Source organism: Lithohypha guttulata, assembly GCF_036872675.1.
Source record: "Lithohypha guttulata strain CCFEE 5908 chromosome Unknown scaffold_3, whole genome shotgun sequence".
NCBI lineage: Eukaryota > Fungi > Ascomycota > Eurotiomycetes > Chaetothyriales > Trichomeriaceae > Lithohypha > Lithohypha guttulata.
In genome coordinates, this window is record NW_027042752.1 from 2,510,776 (window position 1) to 2,528,581 (window position 17,806).

At 49.4% G+C, this 17,806-nt stretch overlaps 5 protein-coding genes across 5 annotated transcripts; 2 read left to right on the top strand and 3 right to left on the bottom strand.

Annotated features, from left to right (window-relative positions):
- Positions 1-1,409: 1,409 nt before the first annotated feature.
- Positions 1,410-3,851, top strand: LTR64_004703 (uncharacterized protein; the record flags this gene model as incomplete). The annotated part of the gene is made up of 2 exons (XM_064899048.1): positions 1,410-2,454; positions 2,515-3,851. 2 exons carry the CDS (start codon positions 1,410-1,412, stop codon positions 3,849-3,851), a joined length of 2,382 nt encoding a protein of 793 aa, XP_064755005.1.
- Positions 3,852-4,352: 501 nt separating this feature from the next.
- On the bottom strand, positions 4,353-5,346 carry LTR64_004704 (uncharacterized protein; the record flags this gene model as incomplete). The annotated part of the gene is made up of 2 exons (XM_064899049.1): positions 4,353-4,997; positions 5,047-5,346. 2 exons carry the CDS (start codon positions 5,344-5,346, stop codon positions 4,353-4,355), a joined length of 945 nt encoding a protein of 314 aa, XP_064755006.1.
- A 720-nt stretch (positions 5,347-6,066) lies between these two features.
- Positions 6,067-6,990, bottom strand: LTR64_004705 (uncharacterized protein; the record flags this gene model as incomplete). Its single annotated transcript, XM_064899050.1, has 2 exons — positions 6,067-6,918; positions 6,970-6,990. The coding sequence occupies 2 exons, from the start codon at positions 6,988-6,990 to the stop codon at positions 6,067-6,069; spliced, it is 873 nt and encodes a 290-aa protein (XP_064755007.1).
- Positions 6,991-11,271: 4,281 nt separating this feature from the next.
- Positions 11,272-13,222, bottom strand: LTR64_004706 (uncharacterized protein; the record flags this gene model as incomplete). Its single annotated transcript, XM_064899051.1, has 5 exons — positions 11,272-11,298; positions 11,349-11,554; positions 11,615-11,974; positions 12,024-12,359; positions 12,580-13,222. 5 exons carry the CDS (start codon positions 13,220-13,222, stop codon positions 11,272-11,274), a joined length of 1,572 nt encoding a protein of 523 aa, XP_064755008.1.
- Positions 13,223-16,187: 2,965 nt separating this feature from the next.
- LTR64_004707 (uncharacterized protein) lies at positions 16,188-17,699 on the top strand (the record flags this gene model as incomplete). Its single annotated transcript, XM_064899052.1, has 1 exon — positions 16,188-17,699. One exon carries the CDS (start codon positions 16,188-16,190, stop codon positions 17,697-17,699), a length of 1,512 nt encoding a protein of 503 aa, XP_064755009.1.
- Positions 17,700-17,806: the final 107 nt, after the last annotated feature.

Below are 17,806 nucleotides of genomic sequence, written 5' to 3' on the forward strand. Positions count from 1 at the left end.
CGTGCCGTTTGTCCTTAGGTCAAAGTGGACCACAGGAGCGTGGATCGTGACTTCAATAGCCGGGTGGGGAGGGCCGTTGGGCCAATCTCGACCAGTGCTGCAGTGATGTTGATACTAACGTAATTAATGTTGGTTATTCGAGGCAGGAGCATCACTGGAGGAGCTTGGCAAGTATTTCGCGCGCCCAGCAGGAAGGTTTCAATGAAACTTCAAGACGGGAAAGTCTGTTGCAACAACCAGTCAAGCGAACCTCAAACAGTTAAAGCACTTTCCTCGTGTCTTGTATTCAAGAAACAGGACAGTAGAAGCTCCATGTAATTAGATTGTGCTCTGCATGAATCCAACGCCGAGCTGGCCGAGCACGAAGTCCAGGACAGACTTGCCTTTTGACACTCGCACAGGAATTGCAAAACTTACGTGGAGGAAAGGCTGCTTTCTTCCCTCTACGTGGCTTGGGGCGGTTGCAGGGGTTTTGAGTTGAGGGACTAAGATTGTGAGCTGGCTGTGTCACGATTGCACAACGGCTCGCTGTCTTTCACCAATGTCTATTTCAGGTGAAGGAACTGAATTCCTGACATCCCATATCACGCATCGACATGAATGTGTATCAGAATAGGCTTTGAGTTGGAAGTTGGCCGACATCTTTCGTCAATAGATAATCGTGAGGTGTGTGATCCATCACAGCATGGGGTATAGCTATTTAGCTCTAGCCAGTTGACGATCGAGAAGAGGACTCGATGGTTAGAGGCGCAGTAAAGGGTGGCTAGAACAAGGATCACAAGTACATTGGAAGAATGGAGGATCCCAAAGAGGTAATAGTTAGCATGCGCCGGTATATAGGGATGAGACGTGCCATGTTCTTCTAGTCGGTGGCTATGTAACGAACTCTTCCGAACCTCTGGGGAAGGCGCTATGGTATCAGGTGCAAGACTCGCCTGCACGTTGTGAGATATCTTCCAGCGCTTTGTGTTGCTTCGACCCACCCCAACCACAGTTCTCTAGCACTATCAGCCAGACGAAAGCCGGGCTACCTTTCTAGCGGTGATTGTAAAGCTAGAAGCAGGGAAGAGTTCAGTTGCTGCGAGTTTCTTACTTTTCGCTCGAGCGTCTTGTGGCCTGCCGGAGTACTGTGAACTTGAACCATGAACTCTTGGGAAGCTGCACATACTGCACATACGCCCCCACTTCCTCATTCTTACCATCCCATCACTCCAGTACCATCACACGCCAGCATTGACAGCCCTAGAGAACCAGACTGTTCCTTTCTTCCGGACTATCTGCCTCCTGCTGCAGCTCACTTTTACCATCAACAACATCAACACTTCTCACGGCAAGGTTATTTTCCACACCCAGCCATCCTTAATCAGCATTATCACTCTCAGTACTTTATCAAGCCCGAGTATGCTGTCATGCCGGTTAATATGGCGGATATTCCACCTGCACCTCAAGACCTAGATGCCAAAGCAGAACCCTCGGACGATGGCAAGCCTGGGATGCTGGAAATGAGCCAGGACGAGGTTGATGCCATTATCAGGAACAAAAGGAAGGTTCGCGATCCGAAAGCATGTTATGCTTGTCATCGTCGGAAAGTCAAGTGCGACCGCAACCTCCCATGTGACTCCTGTGTGAAAAGAGACCACCCAGAGCTCTGCTCATATGAACGGCCAACCAAGAAGAGACGTATAGCACTAACCGCTGCCTTGGCCCAGACCGACGATAAAAGTCCAGGTGCTGTTGATAGACCACTTGATTCAGGATCCAATATAATCGTTCCAAGGGAACAGTGGGAGAACCTCAATCGCGAGCTTGCTCAGCTACGTGTGCAAGCCAAAGAAGAGAAGGACGACGACACCAGTGCTGCTAGCGAAGAACATGCCGTTCCTGAGCTCACTGGCCACTCTGATGACGGCGATCGGGAAGGCGTGCATGCTCCTAGCAATCAAATGGGTACCATGCACCTTGGCTCTAGATCTGTGCTAGCATACATGGTTGGCAACCGGACCAAGTCGACCCAAGATGCCGCCAGATTATTGCTCGAGAAAGACATCCTACCCAACCTAGGGCTCGATAACGAGAACACAACGTACCCTTTCGTCGACCTTTGGAGTACTGACTCCAACGGGCAAGACGTGAACGGCTTGGTTCAAGCCCTTCCAGATGATAGCTTGTGCAGAGAGTTCTGGTTGACGTACCGAGACATTCCTTGCGTTATTTATCCTGTCGTTCCGGATGCACAAGCCTTCCAGAACAATCTCGAGATTTTGCTCCAGAATCGAGCAGATATGGCAGGTACTGGTGTTCCACTCGATCCCGACAGACCTTATGGCGTCTCTATGCCGTGGCTAGCACTTCTCTTCGCTGTGCTTGCGTCCGGCTCTCAATCTACTGGTCGGCCTGCCAAGGAAAGAGAGTTGACTTCGCAAGTATACATATGTTGTTCTTACCAAGCATTGCGTATGTCAAACTTCTTGACACATCCTTGTCTTGACACCATAGAGGCCTTGCTGATCATAGGCAATGCTCTCTCCTACAACATGAACCCTGGGGTGAGCTACATCATTCTGGGTATGACATTGAGAAGCGCATTCAGCATGGGCTTGCATGTGAACTCACCCAACTTTACTGAAGCTGAGAACTACCTGAGATCGAGAATATGGTGGGCACTGGCCTGGCAGGACTCTCATTTCAGTATAAGCTACGATCGTCCCAGCTCGAGCATCATGTGCTTTCCGAACTTGCCTTATACCAGGAACAGCACACCAGGTGACAGGACTTATGTTGAAAGCATGACGGGTATTATCAAGCTAACTCAGAAGATTCTGCGGGAACGTGCTTGTAATCCGAAGCATGCCATGAGCTGGAGCATGATCATGGAGTTCAAGGATGAGGTCCATCGTATCTGGAACGAAGCCCAACCGCAACTCCGCGATTCAGCCTTGTGTATCTCTCTGAAGGACCATCTCGAACGACTGGCATTGCAAATTCACTGCTCTTACTTGATCAGCGAGATCTGTCGACCGGCCTTGAAGGAGGAACATCTTCCTGGCCCAACCTCGAACCCATCTTGCTATGGCAAGCAGTCTCCTGTTATTTCACCTCCTGTCACTTCACGACGGAAGCCATCCACCCAAGGGGATTCACCAGCAACAACACCTGCAGATCCTCAGGTCACGGCAAACCTTCGATCGGAATGTATAGAATATCTGCAAAGAACTGTGGAGACTTATATTGAGCTTCGGTCCATCAACAAGTTTGCCGCTCGTTCATGGATCGGTATCCAAAGATCAGTCTCGGCAGCCTTTATGCTTGCTGTCATGCCAGAAACCCAACGAGAGCCACGAATCATCGCTTTGCTCACCAGACTGGAAAGTGCCATTGCTCAGAGTGCGATTGAAGACATTGGATTCCGGACTGTAGACAACACAAGAAGTCCTACGGGCACAGACCTTGAGGGCCTGTCGATGTCGAATGAACAAGCGAGACCACCATTATGGGTGCGCAGTATGACGAAGAGCTTGAACGCCTTATCCAAGCTCAACGCAGCACTAGCCAGGGGTAGGCCCGGTAGTGTAAGCCAGCCGTTCATGTCGTATTCAACACCATTTCAATCGATTGCGCCAGACATGTCAGGAACTGTATACAACTACAATGTGCCGCCAATAAACACGGACGTTCAGACAGATAGCCAACACTTTCCGTCTTTCTATAATCACACGCCACGAGCATCCGAGCGTGGATCAATAACGTCAATAGCTCCTTATACTCCTGAATCGCTTGGAAGCGACTGGAATTCCAGCAACATCCCACAACGAGCGTTTGAGCATATTCCTCCAGGTATCTGGGGTAGGTGAGATTGCACACTTCTAACTTTCAGACCACGTCAAGCGATGGGCGGAAGGCCGTATATACGACTACTTAGTTGAGTTTTTTGAATAAATTCTATCTAGAGAACTCGCTGAGAGTTCTCTTCCACAGTAGCACTTTCCATCTGGACTCTTTTCCTGCCGTTATTAACGATGTTTCCCAATAAACGGTGTCAAGTGACGTGCCCTACGGTCACGAAGTCGCCAAGCCAAGCAATTTTATTTTGGGCTTTCTGACATTCCACGGACGACACCGCCACGACGAATACGTTGCCCACGCCAATGCAATGTGAATTATTCGATTGACCACTTCTGTTCTGAACCACGCTTCTACGTGTAACAGTATGTACGTGGCACGACCAGAAGTCAAGACACCAAAACGTAGCTGCTCTCAGCCCCACGAACGGCACAAATACCAGAAAAAATTTAATTGTCCAAAACGTGACTAGTCCACAACGTCTACACTACAACAACCTTTGCAACAGCATCTTAAAAAGGATAGGTCTTATCCGGTCTAGTGCCCAATAGCATCTCCCTCCACACCTTTCTATACGACTCTCTCTTCGGCGCGATTCTTGCAGCCGTATAGTGTCTGATAGCATCGTCGATCTCCTTTTGCGTAGAATTCCCCTCCATACTACTCTTGATCTCATTAATTCCATTCCTCGTGATCATGGCTTCTCCCGGTCCGACGTCGTGGCATACAATGTGATAGGCGCGCCAGTAGTCCAGCTGGCGCTTCGATTCGCGTTTCGCGTCTTCCTGCCAGAAATGCGTAATGTTCGCGAATGCTCTCGTCTCGTTCAGGGGCCGGTTATAGATGTTCCAGTTTGCGGCGCGGCGGTCGATGTATTCTTGCATGAGTTGTTCTCTGGTGTCTTTTGTGCCGGGGAAGTGGACGAGGAGATCGCCTGGTTCGAAATAGGTGAGGCGCCAGTTCCCTTGGAGAGGGATTGAGGCGTCGTTGTCGTCGTCGTCTGCGTCGTGGCCGGAGTTCTGGTACGGGTTGAACCAGCTCTGAGGGACGTGGATGGTGTTGTCTTTGAATTTCTTCTCGGTGGCTAGCATGTTTAGGGGACCTTGCTCGTCGTGCCATAGGCGGGGCTTGGGATCGGAAGTAGGGATACGAAAGGCCTGCGGCGAGGGAGTAGACTGACCATTCGCAGACGCGGATTAGGAAGACGCCGATGTTGAGGCCGAGAAGGTCGTTGGAGGCGAGGAAGTTGACGTGCGCCCAGGGTTCGGTTGGTGGTGGGAGGAAGGCTTCGAGAGGGATGTGGTTGTTCATGAGGAGGACGTCTGCGTCGTGCCAGAAGAGCCAGTCGAGGCGTTGTGAGGGGGACTTTTCTAGTTCGTCAACGAGCAGTTTGAGTATGTATGAGTGTTTTGACCATGGGCCTAGTTCTCCTCGCCTTTGGATAAAGTGCTGGTAACCCCATTGCTTGTTGTGTTCTTGGTGCGTGAGCAGTGCTTGCTCATACATTCGAGTGGTGTAGCTGCTTTGATCATAGTAGATTGATGTGACTTTTGCTAATCGAGACCGTAGCTCTGTACTCTGTACTTCGGTGTTAGGAGACCATTGTGGTGATATAGACTTCGACGGCTGCAGTGCCTCAGGGTCATTTGATGTGTCGAAAGTAGAAGGCTCGTCGGATGAATACGTCCTGGTCCTCGTTGTTGGATATGCAGGGTCATACTGAACAACAATGAGCTGTCAAATGAGAAAGATGAGAAGCAACGTGATTGACAAACAGCGTAAAAATAGATTAGACTTGCACACAGTTGCACAATTGAATATAGAGCCCATGCTGTAGTGCAATATGGTATAAGAGCTCAACAACCAACTCAAGATTGACGTCACTTAAGACCGCCTGGACAGGTTGCAAATGTGGTTAGCATTGCTCGAGGCGGACGATAGTTGAGTTGATTGGCAATCGGTGTTGTTCTAGTAATCTTCCAAGCAAGGGTGATTTAAGGGTTGCCGACATTCCAGTAGGTTTTTAGGAGCAAACCCGCTTCCTCGTGTTCCAGACACATACGAGCAGACAATGGTGCCAAGCTCGACTGTCAGAAGGTAAAAGTTGTGGTTCGTTATGGCTACAGTATCGAGCACGATGAGCCCTCTCGGCGCAGCGATAAGATTAGGACTTCGAAACGGTATAGCTCTTTTGGCGTAGGTACTCAATAAACTGCGCAAGCTCTCTCACTCCCCATCTAGTTGAGCTCGTATCTGTATGAGCTTCTGCTTCGCTTTGACGTCAGTATGACTCAAGATAGCACTTTCCAGGTCTTTCCGTAGAAGGTCCCTGATTTGTGCCATCCGATCATGTTGAGCAAGGACGAATGGATGCTGATCACCACATCTGCTGGATAAGGCTTGTATGACTTGTAGCTGTTGTAAATTCCTGTTGAGTCGAGGTGGAACGACAGCATCGCTATGTCCCTCGTCCTCGTCACTGAATTCAGCATCCTCTTCTTTCGTCCACTCGTCTGTCCAGCCCCTGAAACTGCCTACGTACTCATCTTCTGCCTCGGTCTGACCATTGACAAGCACGAATGGTGGTTCCCCAACAGGCTTTGACACATCTAAGCGTACCTCCAGTCCTTCAAGACGTTCATCGATCTCCAGCAGTGTACGCCCGGTACGTATGTCCCTCCCTAGGCTTCTCTTCCGTTCGAGCAGAGCCCGGATGTCTTTGCTCCGCTCATCCACGAGGTTCCGTACCCCTGTCACATCACGTTGAAATCCAAGCAACCCAACTCTCACTTCTGCTATCTTCTCCTCACCACCCCTAAGTTTTTCCCCGAGGCTCAGAAAGTCAGTATAATTATCATTGACGAGATCAACTAGCTCTTTATTTAGTGATTTGAGCAAATCTTGTAACTCTGTTTGAAGGTCTTCTAGAGTCTGGAAGCGCGATGTGAGAGAGGAAAGGAAATCGGCTGCGTTAAAGGTAGGTACGAGAAATGCTGAGCGATCAAGAGGTTTGGGAAACGGAAGAACTGTTGAGGAGGGATCGTAGTTGTCACTATCTGCATCGGAGTCGTCGCCAAACTGCCATCGTCAGCCTCTTTGAGGAGAGTGCCCGACGAGTTCACGACATACATAGCTATCAATTTTGCTCATTGTGAAATCAGCTGGATGCCCGCTTAGAACCTTGATTCAATGAAGATGTCCCGTGGATGATTCCGTCACTGCCTCGTATCACTGTAGACGATTTCATCGATCGGTGTTAATGGCAGTGGCATGTAACGAAAATCAAGCGACGGCAGTGTAGGTGGGGCCGATTGTTCTCGAGCAGATGGACTACTATTGCGATGCATCCACGGCATCGAGCCTTGTTTGTGGAAATTGAGGTCATGCTTGGTGGTGAAGTCCTGCTTGTAAAAGCAGCCGCCTGAAACCACGGATTCGACGTCAAGTTACAGCAACTTCATCAGTCGGGAGCCATTGCATAGTGCCTCGCTTAGAGTAAAGATCGCCAGGTACTCAGCTCTTCCGATTCGTCGTTATTCGCTCGAGGAGTCGACGCGTCCCGGGAAGTTTACGAAAAAGTGCAGATTCAAGACAAGGTTCAATATTGAACAACTTGCAAAGTTTCCTTGTCAGTTTCTCTCATCCCTCAGCTACTGGATTGGCTGTTCCAGGCTTTATCGAGGAATACTGTAAACCTAAATGCTGCGCAGGAACTGTCTGACGTTTCAGAGCAGTTCAATTGCGTGCATCGCTTCTGAAATCTACAGCTACTAACTTGGTTAGGAGAGGATTAGTTGGTTAGCACGAAGCCACGGAACACGGATTACTCGATCGCGGCTCTCAAAAACTGGGATCAGCAAGCCGTTCCCTGTTCCGTAGCGTCGTCGTAGCCAATCCACCGAGTAGTCGAGGAGGGTGATCTGTGATAATCATGCTACAGTGTTGACCATATTTACTCTCATCTGCTGTACTTGGTTTTCACAACACCTTGCGCTTCAATCTGAACGCAGACGCTCTTTTATCTTCAGTGCTGATTATGCACGTCCGCTCTCTACCAGCATACAAACTTGTCTTACACTAATTTTGGGATCTCTCGACCTACCCTAGCCATAGCCTCAATTGCGAGCGCGATCTGCCGTGCTCGATCATGAAATGAAACACAGTCGCGCTTCCACGATCTTCCTATACCTCGCGAGCTTTATTTGCAGAATACAATGCTTGTCGGCTATTCCAGGATCACCATGTTACGATACCTGTATTGGGGACTCTTCAACTTCTTCCAATGATATTGTGTGTCTGGATAGTGATTGGACACAAACTAGCAAAGGCCGAGTTTTGAGACGATGCATGAATTGCTTGGAGAGTAGCAGCTACCAGAGTGGACCTATGACAGATACCATACTCTTTTTATGTGAGCAAGGGAGAGAAGAGCAGTAGGAGCGTACTAGACTGATCGAGATATTAGATTACCTCAGTTCGGTGCAACAAACCTGTCTTTCTGGCGCGCCAGGTCCACCTATCTCGCGCTGTTCGAGCTCATGTGGTGAGCTCGACTCAGCATTCTCAAGTATTGGTGGTCGAAGCTTCTTCCAATCACCCTACAGTTATTGCTCAGCGAACTCTGGTGTCTATACCGAGACGGCACCTGACTGTGCAACTTGTCTTGCAAGCCGGAATGGTGCTGTAATTCTTAGCAATTGTGAGTCGTGGAGTGGTGTGGGCAGAAATTGAATCGTGGCTAATTACCCACCACAGTCGTTTATACTGGCAACGTTGCATGTGAACAACAACCAGACCTCGAGGCTGACGGAGCCCTCAGCTTTGCTGCAGATCTTTTCACTACCACCCCTCTCGCAAGTAGTGGCAATGGTACGACAGCGACGGCGACATCCGCGTCGAATACAACTACTGCGACTTCAGGTTCAGTCTCATTGACGTCGCCTACGAACTCAAATAGCACAAATGCCTCGCACTCGGCGTCTGCTACCGCGTCAACTGTCGTTAGTACCTCGAACGCCTCAGGGTCACCGACAGCCGGTGCTGACACCGCGTCTTCCAACAGCAGTAGTGCTGATTCAAAGAGCGGTAGTGGCGGCTTAAGCAGGGGTGCAGCAGCAGGTATTGGCATAGTCTTGGGCATCTTGGGTGTGGCTGCTGTGATTGTACTTGCTTTCGTCGCAAGGAGACGTATGTTAGCCAAGCAGACCGAGAAGGGAGCTAGGCCATGGAGCAAGATGCAAGACACTCCGGAAGTACGTCAAGCACCAACAACCAGCAGTTTAGAAGCAGGCCGTAGTGCTGCTCTTGCTGCAGCTGGAGTTACTATACCCATACCACCACCACCGCCTGAGCCTCCATCTACCGCAATGCCGAAATCGTCCAAATCATTCAAATCCTCAATTTCGTGGAGAAACCTCACTCCGAGGACAAGCCAGTGGTTTCACGCCGCCAATCCGAAGCAGTCTTCGGATTTGCAAGCCCTACCACAAAGAGGATGGGATTGATACCGCTCTGGCTCTGACTCCGCCTCTTAAGAACGAAGGGCAGAGATCAGCGACGCTATACAGCTCTCTTGGTAATAAGATACCTCATGTGACATGATGAATGACCATTCAAGTAGTAATTGTAGGATGCCAGGGCATACACCAGAGTCTTACTACCCATGCCTCAAATAATATCCGTGAGATTGTGAGACTTGTCACAGGGGATTGTAAACAACTGCGTCTACGAAATAAGTAGATCTGCTGTCTATTTCTGAACAAGGGTGCTGGTCGATCTTGCCAAACGTTGTGTAAGCTCGTCCCGGCCTTGCATGCAGCGTCGATCAATCAGCACGGCCGGACAGTTTCCATCTCCAGTCGAAACTCGACACGCAACGTTTGTAAATTGCAGACATGCGCACTCTACCTTTCGATCGTTCTGTGCACTACTTCTCGCTGCCTGTACCCTGACACTGAAGATCTGACGAGGCACAAAGTCCTCTTCACGCCCTACACTGCAGCATCTTGGACGTTGCATCCATCCATGACCATGCGCGAAAGCCCAACTTACCTTCACTCAATGTCTTGCTGACGTGTGTGAGCTCCAGGTTCTTGCTTCCCATGCTGTTTCGCGAGTTGTCGCTTCATTAGAAGCAAGCTTGAGACATGGAGGTCAGACCAGACACGTCGTCGGGCAGATCTCATGACGGCTGGTCCTTCTTAAACCATGGCACCGTAGCCACAGCTGATACCCAAGCTCGCTCATTACCACCATCTAGCTATGTCCGCAGTGACCGCAGTACCTTGTCGCCTCTACCGAACGGATGTCATACATACAATGGTTCTCGCTCGAGCTTTTCCAGGAACCTCCCGTCAGCCTCTACAGGTGCAAGAAGTACAACAACCATTCCATCCCAACCAGTCTTGCTAAGAATCAACTCAGCAACTGCTTACGACCATAATCATCGTGCTCCTAGACGAAACCGAAGACCAGTCAAGCTGGATTCAAATAATGGACTACCTGCGCAGGAGGAGTTCAGTATACAGGCCATATTATCTGCTATTAGAGAAGATATTGAAGGTGACCTCAATACCATTTCCGAGGTCCTGGGAAGAAGCAGGTTTATGCTTGCAGACCAGTACGAGTCACAGCTGCCACCACAAGGAGAGATCATATTGGAAAGTCCTTCACGAGGCATTGAAGAAGCCACTACCAACCACGAACATCTAGCCACAGACGACGTGATGATCGTACACGAAGATGCTAGTCTAGTCGAGGGCAGTCATTCTGGCTCGGCAGCATACCGCTTGATGGAACGTTTGCAAACTGTACCTGCTCCAGCTAGGATCAACAGCGATGCGCCTGCTCTGACTAGAACTGCGGAGCATGTAATATTACCACCAACTCGTACACGTTCTTCACCAGCAGTTGTACAACCAGAACCCGAGACCCATCATACCGCGTCGAACACACGGTATGAGTATCTCACAGCCTCTCTGAGAACAGCCAGGCACGGACCTTCTCGACCTATTGTTTCCGAGACATATCTATCGGCCGAAGCTGATGGCGTTACCCCAGGAATGGTACCTGTTATCTCAGAGGCTGGGAGGAATTTTCCCTTGTATACAGCTGATACTACCGATCTCTTTCAGCCCACATATACAGGCCGAACAGAAACGGGTCTACCTATACGGGCCACAGGCTGGTTTGCACCTGATATTTTGGCCTTTACATCATGGTTCTCAAGAGGTCATAGGAATATTGAGGAAAGTGCCGAAGCAAGTCTAAGAGGTTTACTAAACAGATAAGCTACCACCAGGATTAGCAGGCGGCTCAATGGGTTGCTGTCGACGCTAATCCGGAGAGGACGAGGCAACGTCAGATCATGCGCATTCGCTTGTGATAGGTATGGCCTAAGTAAGCTACGCTCGTCTGCTACACACCCACTTCTCAAAGCTGGTATCTAAATTGAGGATTCTACGAATAGTGTCAGCAACCTTCGAAGCGAAGAAGGATATCGCGCTTACCTTCATGTCGGTCAAATCATCCTCGTACGCATGATCAAATCCTTCAGCACCAATTTTGTCTCTTCTCTTGTTCTCCCACATGCATACGAATCTGTACACGAGAGCCAATACTGCCGCCAACACAGCAGTGATGACAGTCGCCTCCCAGCCTGGCGCATAACCAGGCGCGTCTGCTGGCTTGAAGAGAAGTGGTCCAACGAAATTGCCTGTACGTTGTTAGTAAGAGCCCGATCTCTGTCGATAATATGAAAGGGCTAGAGACATACCTAGGCAATACCCAAGGAAGATGCCCGACGCTGTGACGCTTTTCTTGGTATATCCTGCAGTGTTCGCTGTCTGCACACCCATAAGCACCGCGTATCCACCGCCAAAGGTTGCTAGAATATAGCAAGCAAAGAGCTTTGCACCAGTGGAACCATTCCTGGGCAGTTGCCACAGAAGAACTGAAGCAGTGATTGTTCCGAGTTGACAGGCAAATACCAGATACGTTCTGATGCCAGGAAACTTGTAGGCCAGGTACGGAGCCAGCAATTCTACCGTCCCGATGATAGCACCTGCCGGCATCACGAGAAGCAAAGAGTTCAGCGTGCTGAACCCAAAGTCATTGATGATGATCGGAATGAAAGCTGCAACGAAGTCAGTCTCAACTCAAGTTCAGATATCATGAATACTTACAGCTCACAGGCCCATTAGCAATCATCATCAGAAAGGCTATTGCAAACACTATCCAGAATCTGATGTCGTATAATACTTCCACAGCCTGCTTCCACTTGAAGTGGGTATTCCGCACTCCAGCATTGTTCACGCGCATACGTGCCACAGCAATGTAGCGCTCTCGGTCGCTTAAGCCACGCATTCGAATTGGATCAGGTGGCATATAGAACAGGATGACTATTGACCAGAGTATGGTGATGGCACCTGCCACGAGATACATGTACTTCCAAGGAGACAGAGCTCCCTGTATGTGGCCGAGACCATAGTTGATCAGAGGAGCAAAGATGCTCACGTATCCTGCAAGAGAAACATATTAGCACTCGTACAGAAAGGGCACCTGCCATGTGCGGAGACGTGCCTAGAAGCAGGTGCGCCGTGGCAACCAAGCACAGTGCAAGCCACTGTTGGACGAAAAAGAACAAGGAGACAAGAAAGCAGGTGTTTCCGGCTCACCATCCCGCCAGGAGGAAGAGGAAGGAAGAGGGGACGTTGGTGGGGGAGGGAGGTCCAGACTCACCAGTGGCACAATACCAAGCACCCATCCTCAGAGCCTGCTCTGTTTTCAAATAAAATCCAGATACGATCAACATAAACATAGGGCTGACACCACTTTCCAACAGGCCAAGGAAGAACCTCTGTGCGTACAGACTCTGAAAGTTGTGGCAGGCAGCAGTACACATCAAGCAAACACCCCAGACCAGCACGATGCCGGAAGCGACCCGCTCGATCGGAAAGCGCTGCGCCATTATCACCGCAGGCGTTGCGCCGCAAATAAAGCCAAGGTAGAAGATCGAGGCCGACATGCTGTACCTATTTCCCGTTGATAAACTCAAGTCTCGACGAAGCCCAAAAATTGCAGCTTGTGAGAGCATGGCTTTGTCGTAGTATTGCAAGCCGTATGTCAGGATCAAAAGCGGCAACAGACGTCGGTCGATCTTGCGAACGAGGAGCTTCTCCTCTTCAGGGGTCCAATGCTCGTCGCCAGTATAAGAGGCGAGAACTTTGGTGGCTTCATCGTTGTGAACAGTATCGACGGTCGTGACTTTACGAAGGTCGTCGAAAGTGGTTGACGTGTGAGGTTCTGCTTCCGCTGCTTTGTTATGACCGTGGGGGACGTGTTCAATGTCCGTAGCCAAATGGCTTGCCTTTTCGCTTGCCATGGCTACTCTGTCGTGCCGGGCTTGAAAACGAACAAAGAAGGATGAGGGAGACTGGGTTGCGACTCTTTTAGCGAAAAAGAAGCAGCACGAAGACCACAGGAACGAGATATACACAACCACCGCTCTTCAACTAAGCTACAAACAGCAACAGGTGGAGGACTACGTATATGAGTACTAGTCGAGGCTTCACGGACATACCCATCGATTCTATATTCTCGGTTAACTCTCATTCACGTTGCGCTCCCAAGGCAAGAGCCCGAGGTCAACTTGGCTCCCGATATGAAAGACTGACAAGGGTATAGAAGCGTGGCGTTCGTGTCTGTACCCCCAGAATGCGGGGAAGCTTATTTGGATTGGTGGAAGGAGATGGGTTTGAGAGAGCCGCAGCTTGGCAGAAGCAATGATTGGGACGTAACGACGAGGTGTCAGTACGAGTGACTCAGTAAGCGTCCTCGGGACCTTTCGCGGCCGAGTCAGTACGTATGCACAATGCTTGGAGCTGTGACGAGTAAATCCGCAAAATCCGGGAGAGGAGGACGAGGTAAGATATGACTTCGGGTTCGTCCGCGTGAGTGTCATCACGATCGAGTTCCCCAGGGGTACGAGGGCTGATCTGCGATGTACAGTAATGTGTGAGTGGTATGCCGAATGTGGTTTCGTAAGATCCCTCATTGCGTAGTACTTCGTGATTAGCTTGCATTTTCCGCTATGCTTTTCCACGTTCGGGCCGGCAGCGGACAGTGTTTTGTTCGGGCCGCGGTAAAGAGCGCTTCCCTCGAGGTTCCCAGCTAGGGCGTGCCTCAAATAGAACTCAAAGCATTCACGTCTGCTACCGAGTATCATTTCACGCCGAACACATGCTTCACGAGTACTATCGACATAGAACAGGTCTATAGCTTTCCTCTTGGACACTTACCTCTAGCATACAGCTTTGGTCTGACCGCATGCTGCTGTGGTCAAATGCACTGCCTACTAGTAGAGCACATTCTGACAGAATTGAACTCAAATGTCGGCGACCCCAGCCTCTTCCAGCTCAGTATTTAGTACTTACTCCGTCAATGATTGCTGGTACCACGAGACAGCATGCTTGACCTTTACTGAAAGACGGAGCACCTCGCACTTCATGCAGCAAGTAGTACGTAATTACCTAGTTCAGCATTCATCGGCTTCAAATTGGGAAGTCGAAGCACGTTTGCACACATCACAATAAAAATGTAGGTCGAGTGGCGATCCGACCGACCTTCTTTTCTGCATGCCCGTGACATGCACTATGGCATTACAATGCTGTCTCAGATAGACATAAGACGTGCTGATTTCTAAATCTTTTTGGGGAAGTTGCAGTCAACAATTCCTCAGGGTCTTTCGAGCACGTTGCATCGAGCTGGCCAAGGTCATTAAGCAGAGCAATAAAATGGTGATCAATATGGCGGAAGCACTACCCAAATCGGATTATGTCTCCTTCCTAATACCACAACACTCCTAAAAAAAAATATAGAGCCTTTCTGTGCATGCGCGAATTGCGACTCTATTGCGATACAGTGTCAGCTCGAGCCACTCTGTTGTTGACAAGCAAAACCTTCGGAGGAAAGCAACAAGAGTCTATTTTGGGAGTATGATCTATGCGACTAGACCTTGAATGGTCAAGCGCTATCGTGTCGATCATTCTAGAAAAGCTTGATCGCGCCTTCCGCTCGGCCTATCTATCGGGACAAGTGGCCTGCTCCTTGAAACATGAACAACAGTCAGCTAGGTCATCTGGACAACTCAGATTTGCTCCAAGTCGAGACAGATCTTTTGCAAAGTTTTCTGAGAAAGTTGTGGAAATTGGAAGTCGCGCCTCCTTTGTTGAGATGTGGCTATCCTCACCGCTCCCGGTGCCGTTCGTCCTTGTACTTTGGTATATAGACCCTTCCTTTGCGTTGAATATGAATTCAGTCCACTCATTCACACAGACAAGCAAGCACAGTCTTTCGCCGCAAGAACACCGCCACTTTTAGCACAACCAATACACTACGCGCATATCTAATAAAGATGTCTGCCATCGCCAACGTCAGCAAGGCCACACTCATTGCCATCACACCTTTCACAGCCGTATACCTGTGGCCCAAGCAGCCACAAGTCATGTACTACACACCTAAGGATGCTCAATCTCCCTTGCTGAGCTTTCCACGACCTGCGCTGGCCGCACTTGACGCTGCTGCTCAGAAGCTATAAGCCTTCGATCACGAATTCCACAGCTACAAATCAGACTGGTATTAATATTACTTCGGTTTTCCTCTCGATGAATGAGATGGACATATTAGGATCGACGGCGTTGAAAATAGCGAAGAACAAGCCTCACGAGGTGAATAGAAGCATTATTCGAACAGGGCACAAGGGCCTGGAGTTAAGACAATGTTTAATTGGAAGATGCATCGAAACCGGATGCAGGAGTTTCGTCGATACAACCGTGGTCTATCACAGCACGGATGACTGATAGCTATATGGAAACATAGCAGGGTCTAAGGAGTAGGGTTTCACTTTGATCTACCTGGATGAGTCAAGAGTGATGCCGAACTCGAATTGAGCAGACTTCAATCAATACATCATTTCCGCATGACAGATGAGTTCCATTACTGCTTGACTTGTCGTCCACGTTTTTCTTGCTTTGTCAAAGGAACTTAATTCAGAAGCAGGTGCGCATCGAATTGTGCGAAATTGTATCAGGGAAAGCAAGTAGGTACTATGAAGAGATAAATTTGCACAGGGAAGGCGTGCGGTGAAGACGTGACGCGTCTCTGCAATGCACCTTCCGCGTCACAAAGATTTAGGGAAAAAATTTCCTGTGCGGTAGCTTACGAGGCTAAGTTCGACCTGAATCCTTTCTGTACACCAGAGATACGACCTTAACAAACTGGACTCTTCAGCTTTGCTCCATGATCAGTCAACGATATCTAGCTATCTGCACATCTAACGCAGCAACGCAATGGCTGATGCTGAGATGAAGTCGCTCCAAAATACAGGCGTCGCAGTATCTACCAAACAGCACTTCAGTGCAGAGCCACCTCCAGTCACTCCTTGTTTTATGGGACTGCCTTCTGAGATTCGAACCATGATCCTGATGTATCTGCTTCACGGTGAGGATGAGCTCAAGTGCGTACCTTCCAACTTGAGGACAAGGTTGAAAGAGATAGAAGAAGACATACTATCTGATTATTCTGACTACGACGATGACACTAGCGAGACCTCTGAGACCCCCGAGCATGAAGACATTCCTATTCCCACTGAACTAGAGCCTGGACAACAAAACTTAGATACCTGGCTAGTGGCTGGTCATCGGACCTACCACAATGAGCACAAGCAGCACCCGCGTGCCGAACCACTACCACCCTTTCGGAGACACGCTTTGTGTCCATCGTTCCTATCACCAATTCGAAAGCACGGACTCCATCCTCAAATCTTGGCGACCTGTCGTCAACTTCGCCAAGAGGGTCAGTGGATTTTATACTGGGAGAAAACTGTACGAGTAACGTGGTATATGGCACCTCAAGCGAAGTCTTGCATGTATGTCATGGGCCACGAGTCTATCAGAGCTGCCATGGACCGCATCCCGATGACTATGATGCCGGCACGTTGGTTCATCGATGTCTACTTTGATACCAATACGTTGCTCGACTTCGGTGCTAGTTACGAATGGATATTTGATGGCTGGATGGAAAGCTGGATCAACCGTCTAGATGAGGCTGTGCTGGACTTGTCACGCCTTGGATGTCTAGATCACCTGCACGTTCAATCGCGTTTTCTCGAGGAGGATCCATGCTCGTTGCACGAGATCGACGTATGCAACAGAGTTGCATGTAGCGCCTACCGGCTCCTACGCGCGAAGACATGTGATGTCCTACTGGAGTATGATCGTGCCGCTCTTGGCCTAGAGATAGCCGAGATCGTTGTCAGCAAGACGCGTGTCTTGCATCCGTACAGTGTTCACAAGAAGCTCTCTAATCTCTTCGACGATGTTATATACGCATCGAACGGTCCTTTAGCATGCGAGAATCGATCTATCGCACAGTACAATATCTGGCCCGAATTTAGTCTCATTGAGATGGATAATCTGCCGTCGAGAAAAGAATTCATGGTTGACGTTCATTTTTCCCTAGCCTTCTGGTATCTTGACGAAGTGTGCAAGGGTGGTCTTCAGGTCCTTACAGCACTAAGAGAACATATCACGAAAGCCGACACTGATCTTGATGAACGTTCAGTATGGATAACAGACCAGAGCAGGTACGAGACAGCTCCTGACGAGAGTCAACCATCTAAGCCTCAGCATTTGCTATCCCAACCTCTTCGACGAAGTTTCTACAGTGAATCTCTCACCAAACAAGAAATCCAGAGACGACGCGAGTGGATTCCGGAGGCCAAGGAGCTCTTAGAGGACTTCACCACTCGTGCAGTTCACGTTGAGAAGCAATTGAATGAACTAGAAGATCAGTTGTTGTAAGGCCGTATCGTAGTGGGCCAATTTGTTTGCTGAGGAGATATGAGCTGGAAGTCACAAGATCTTCGGTAAAGAAGAAAGAGAGAGAAAAAGAGAGCGATAGAGGTTCA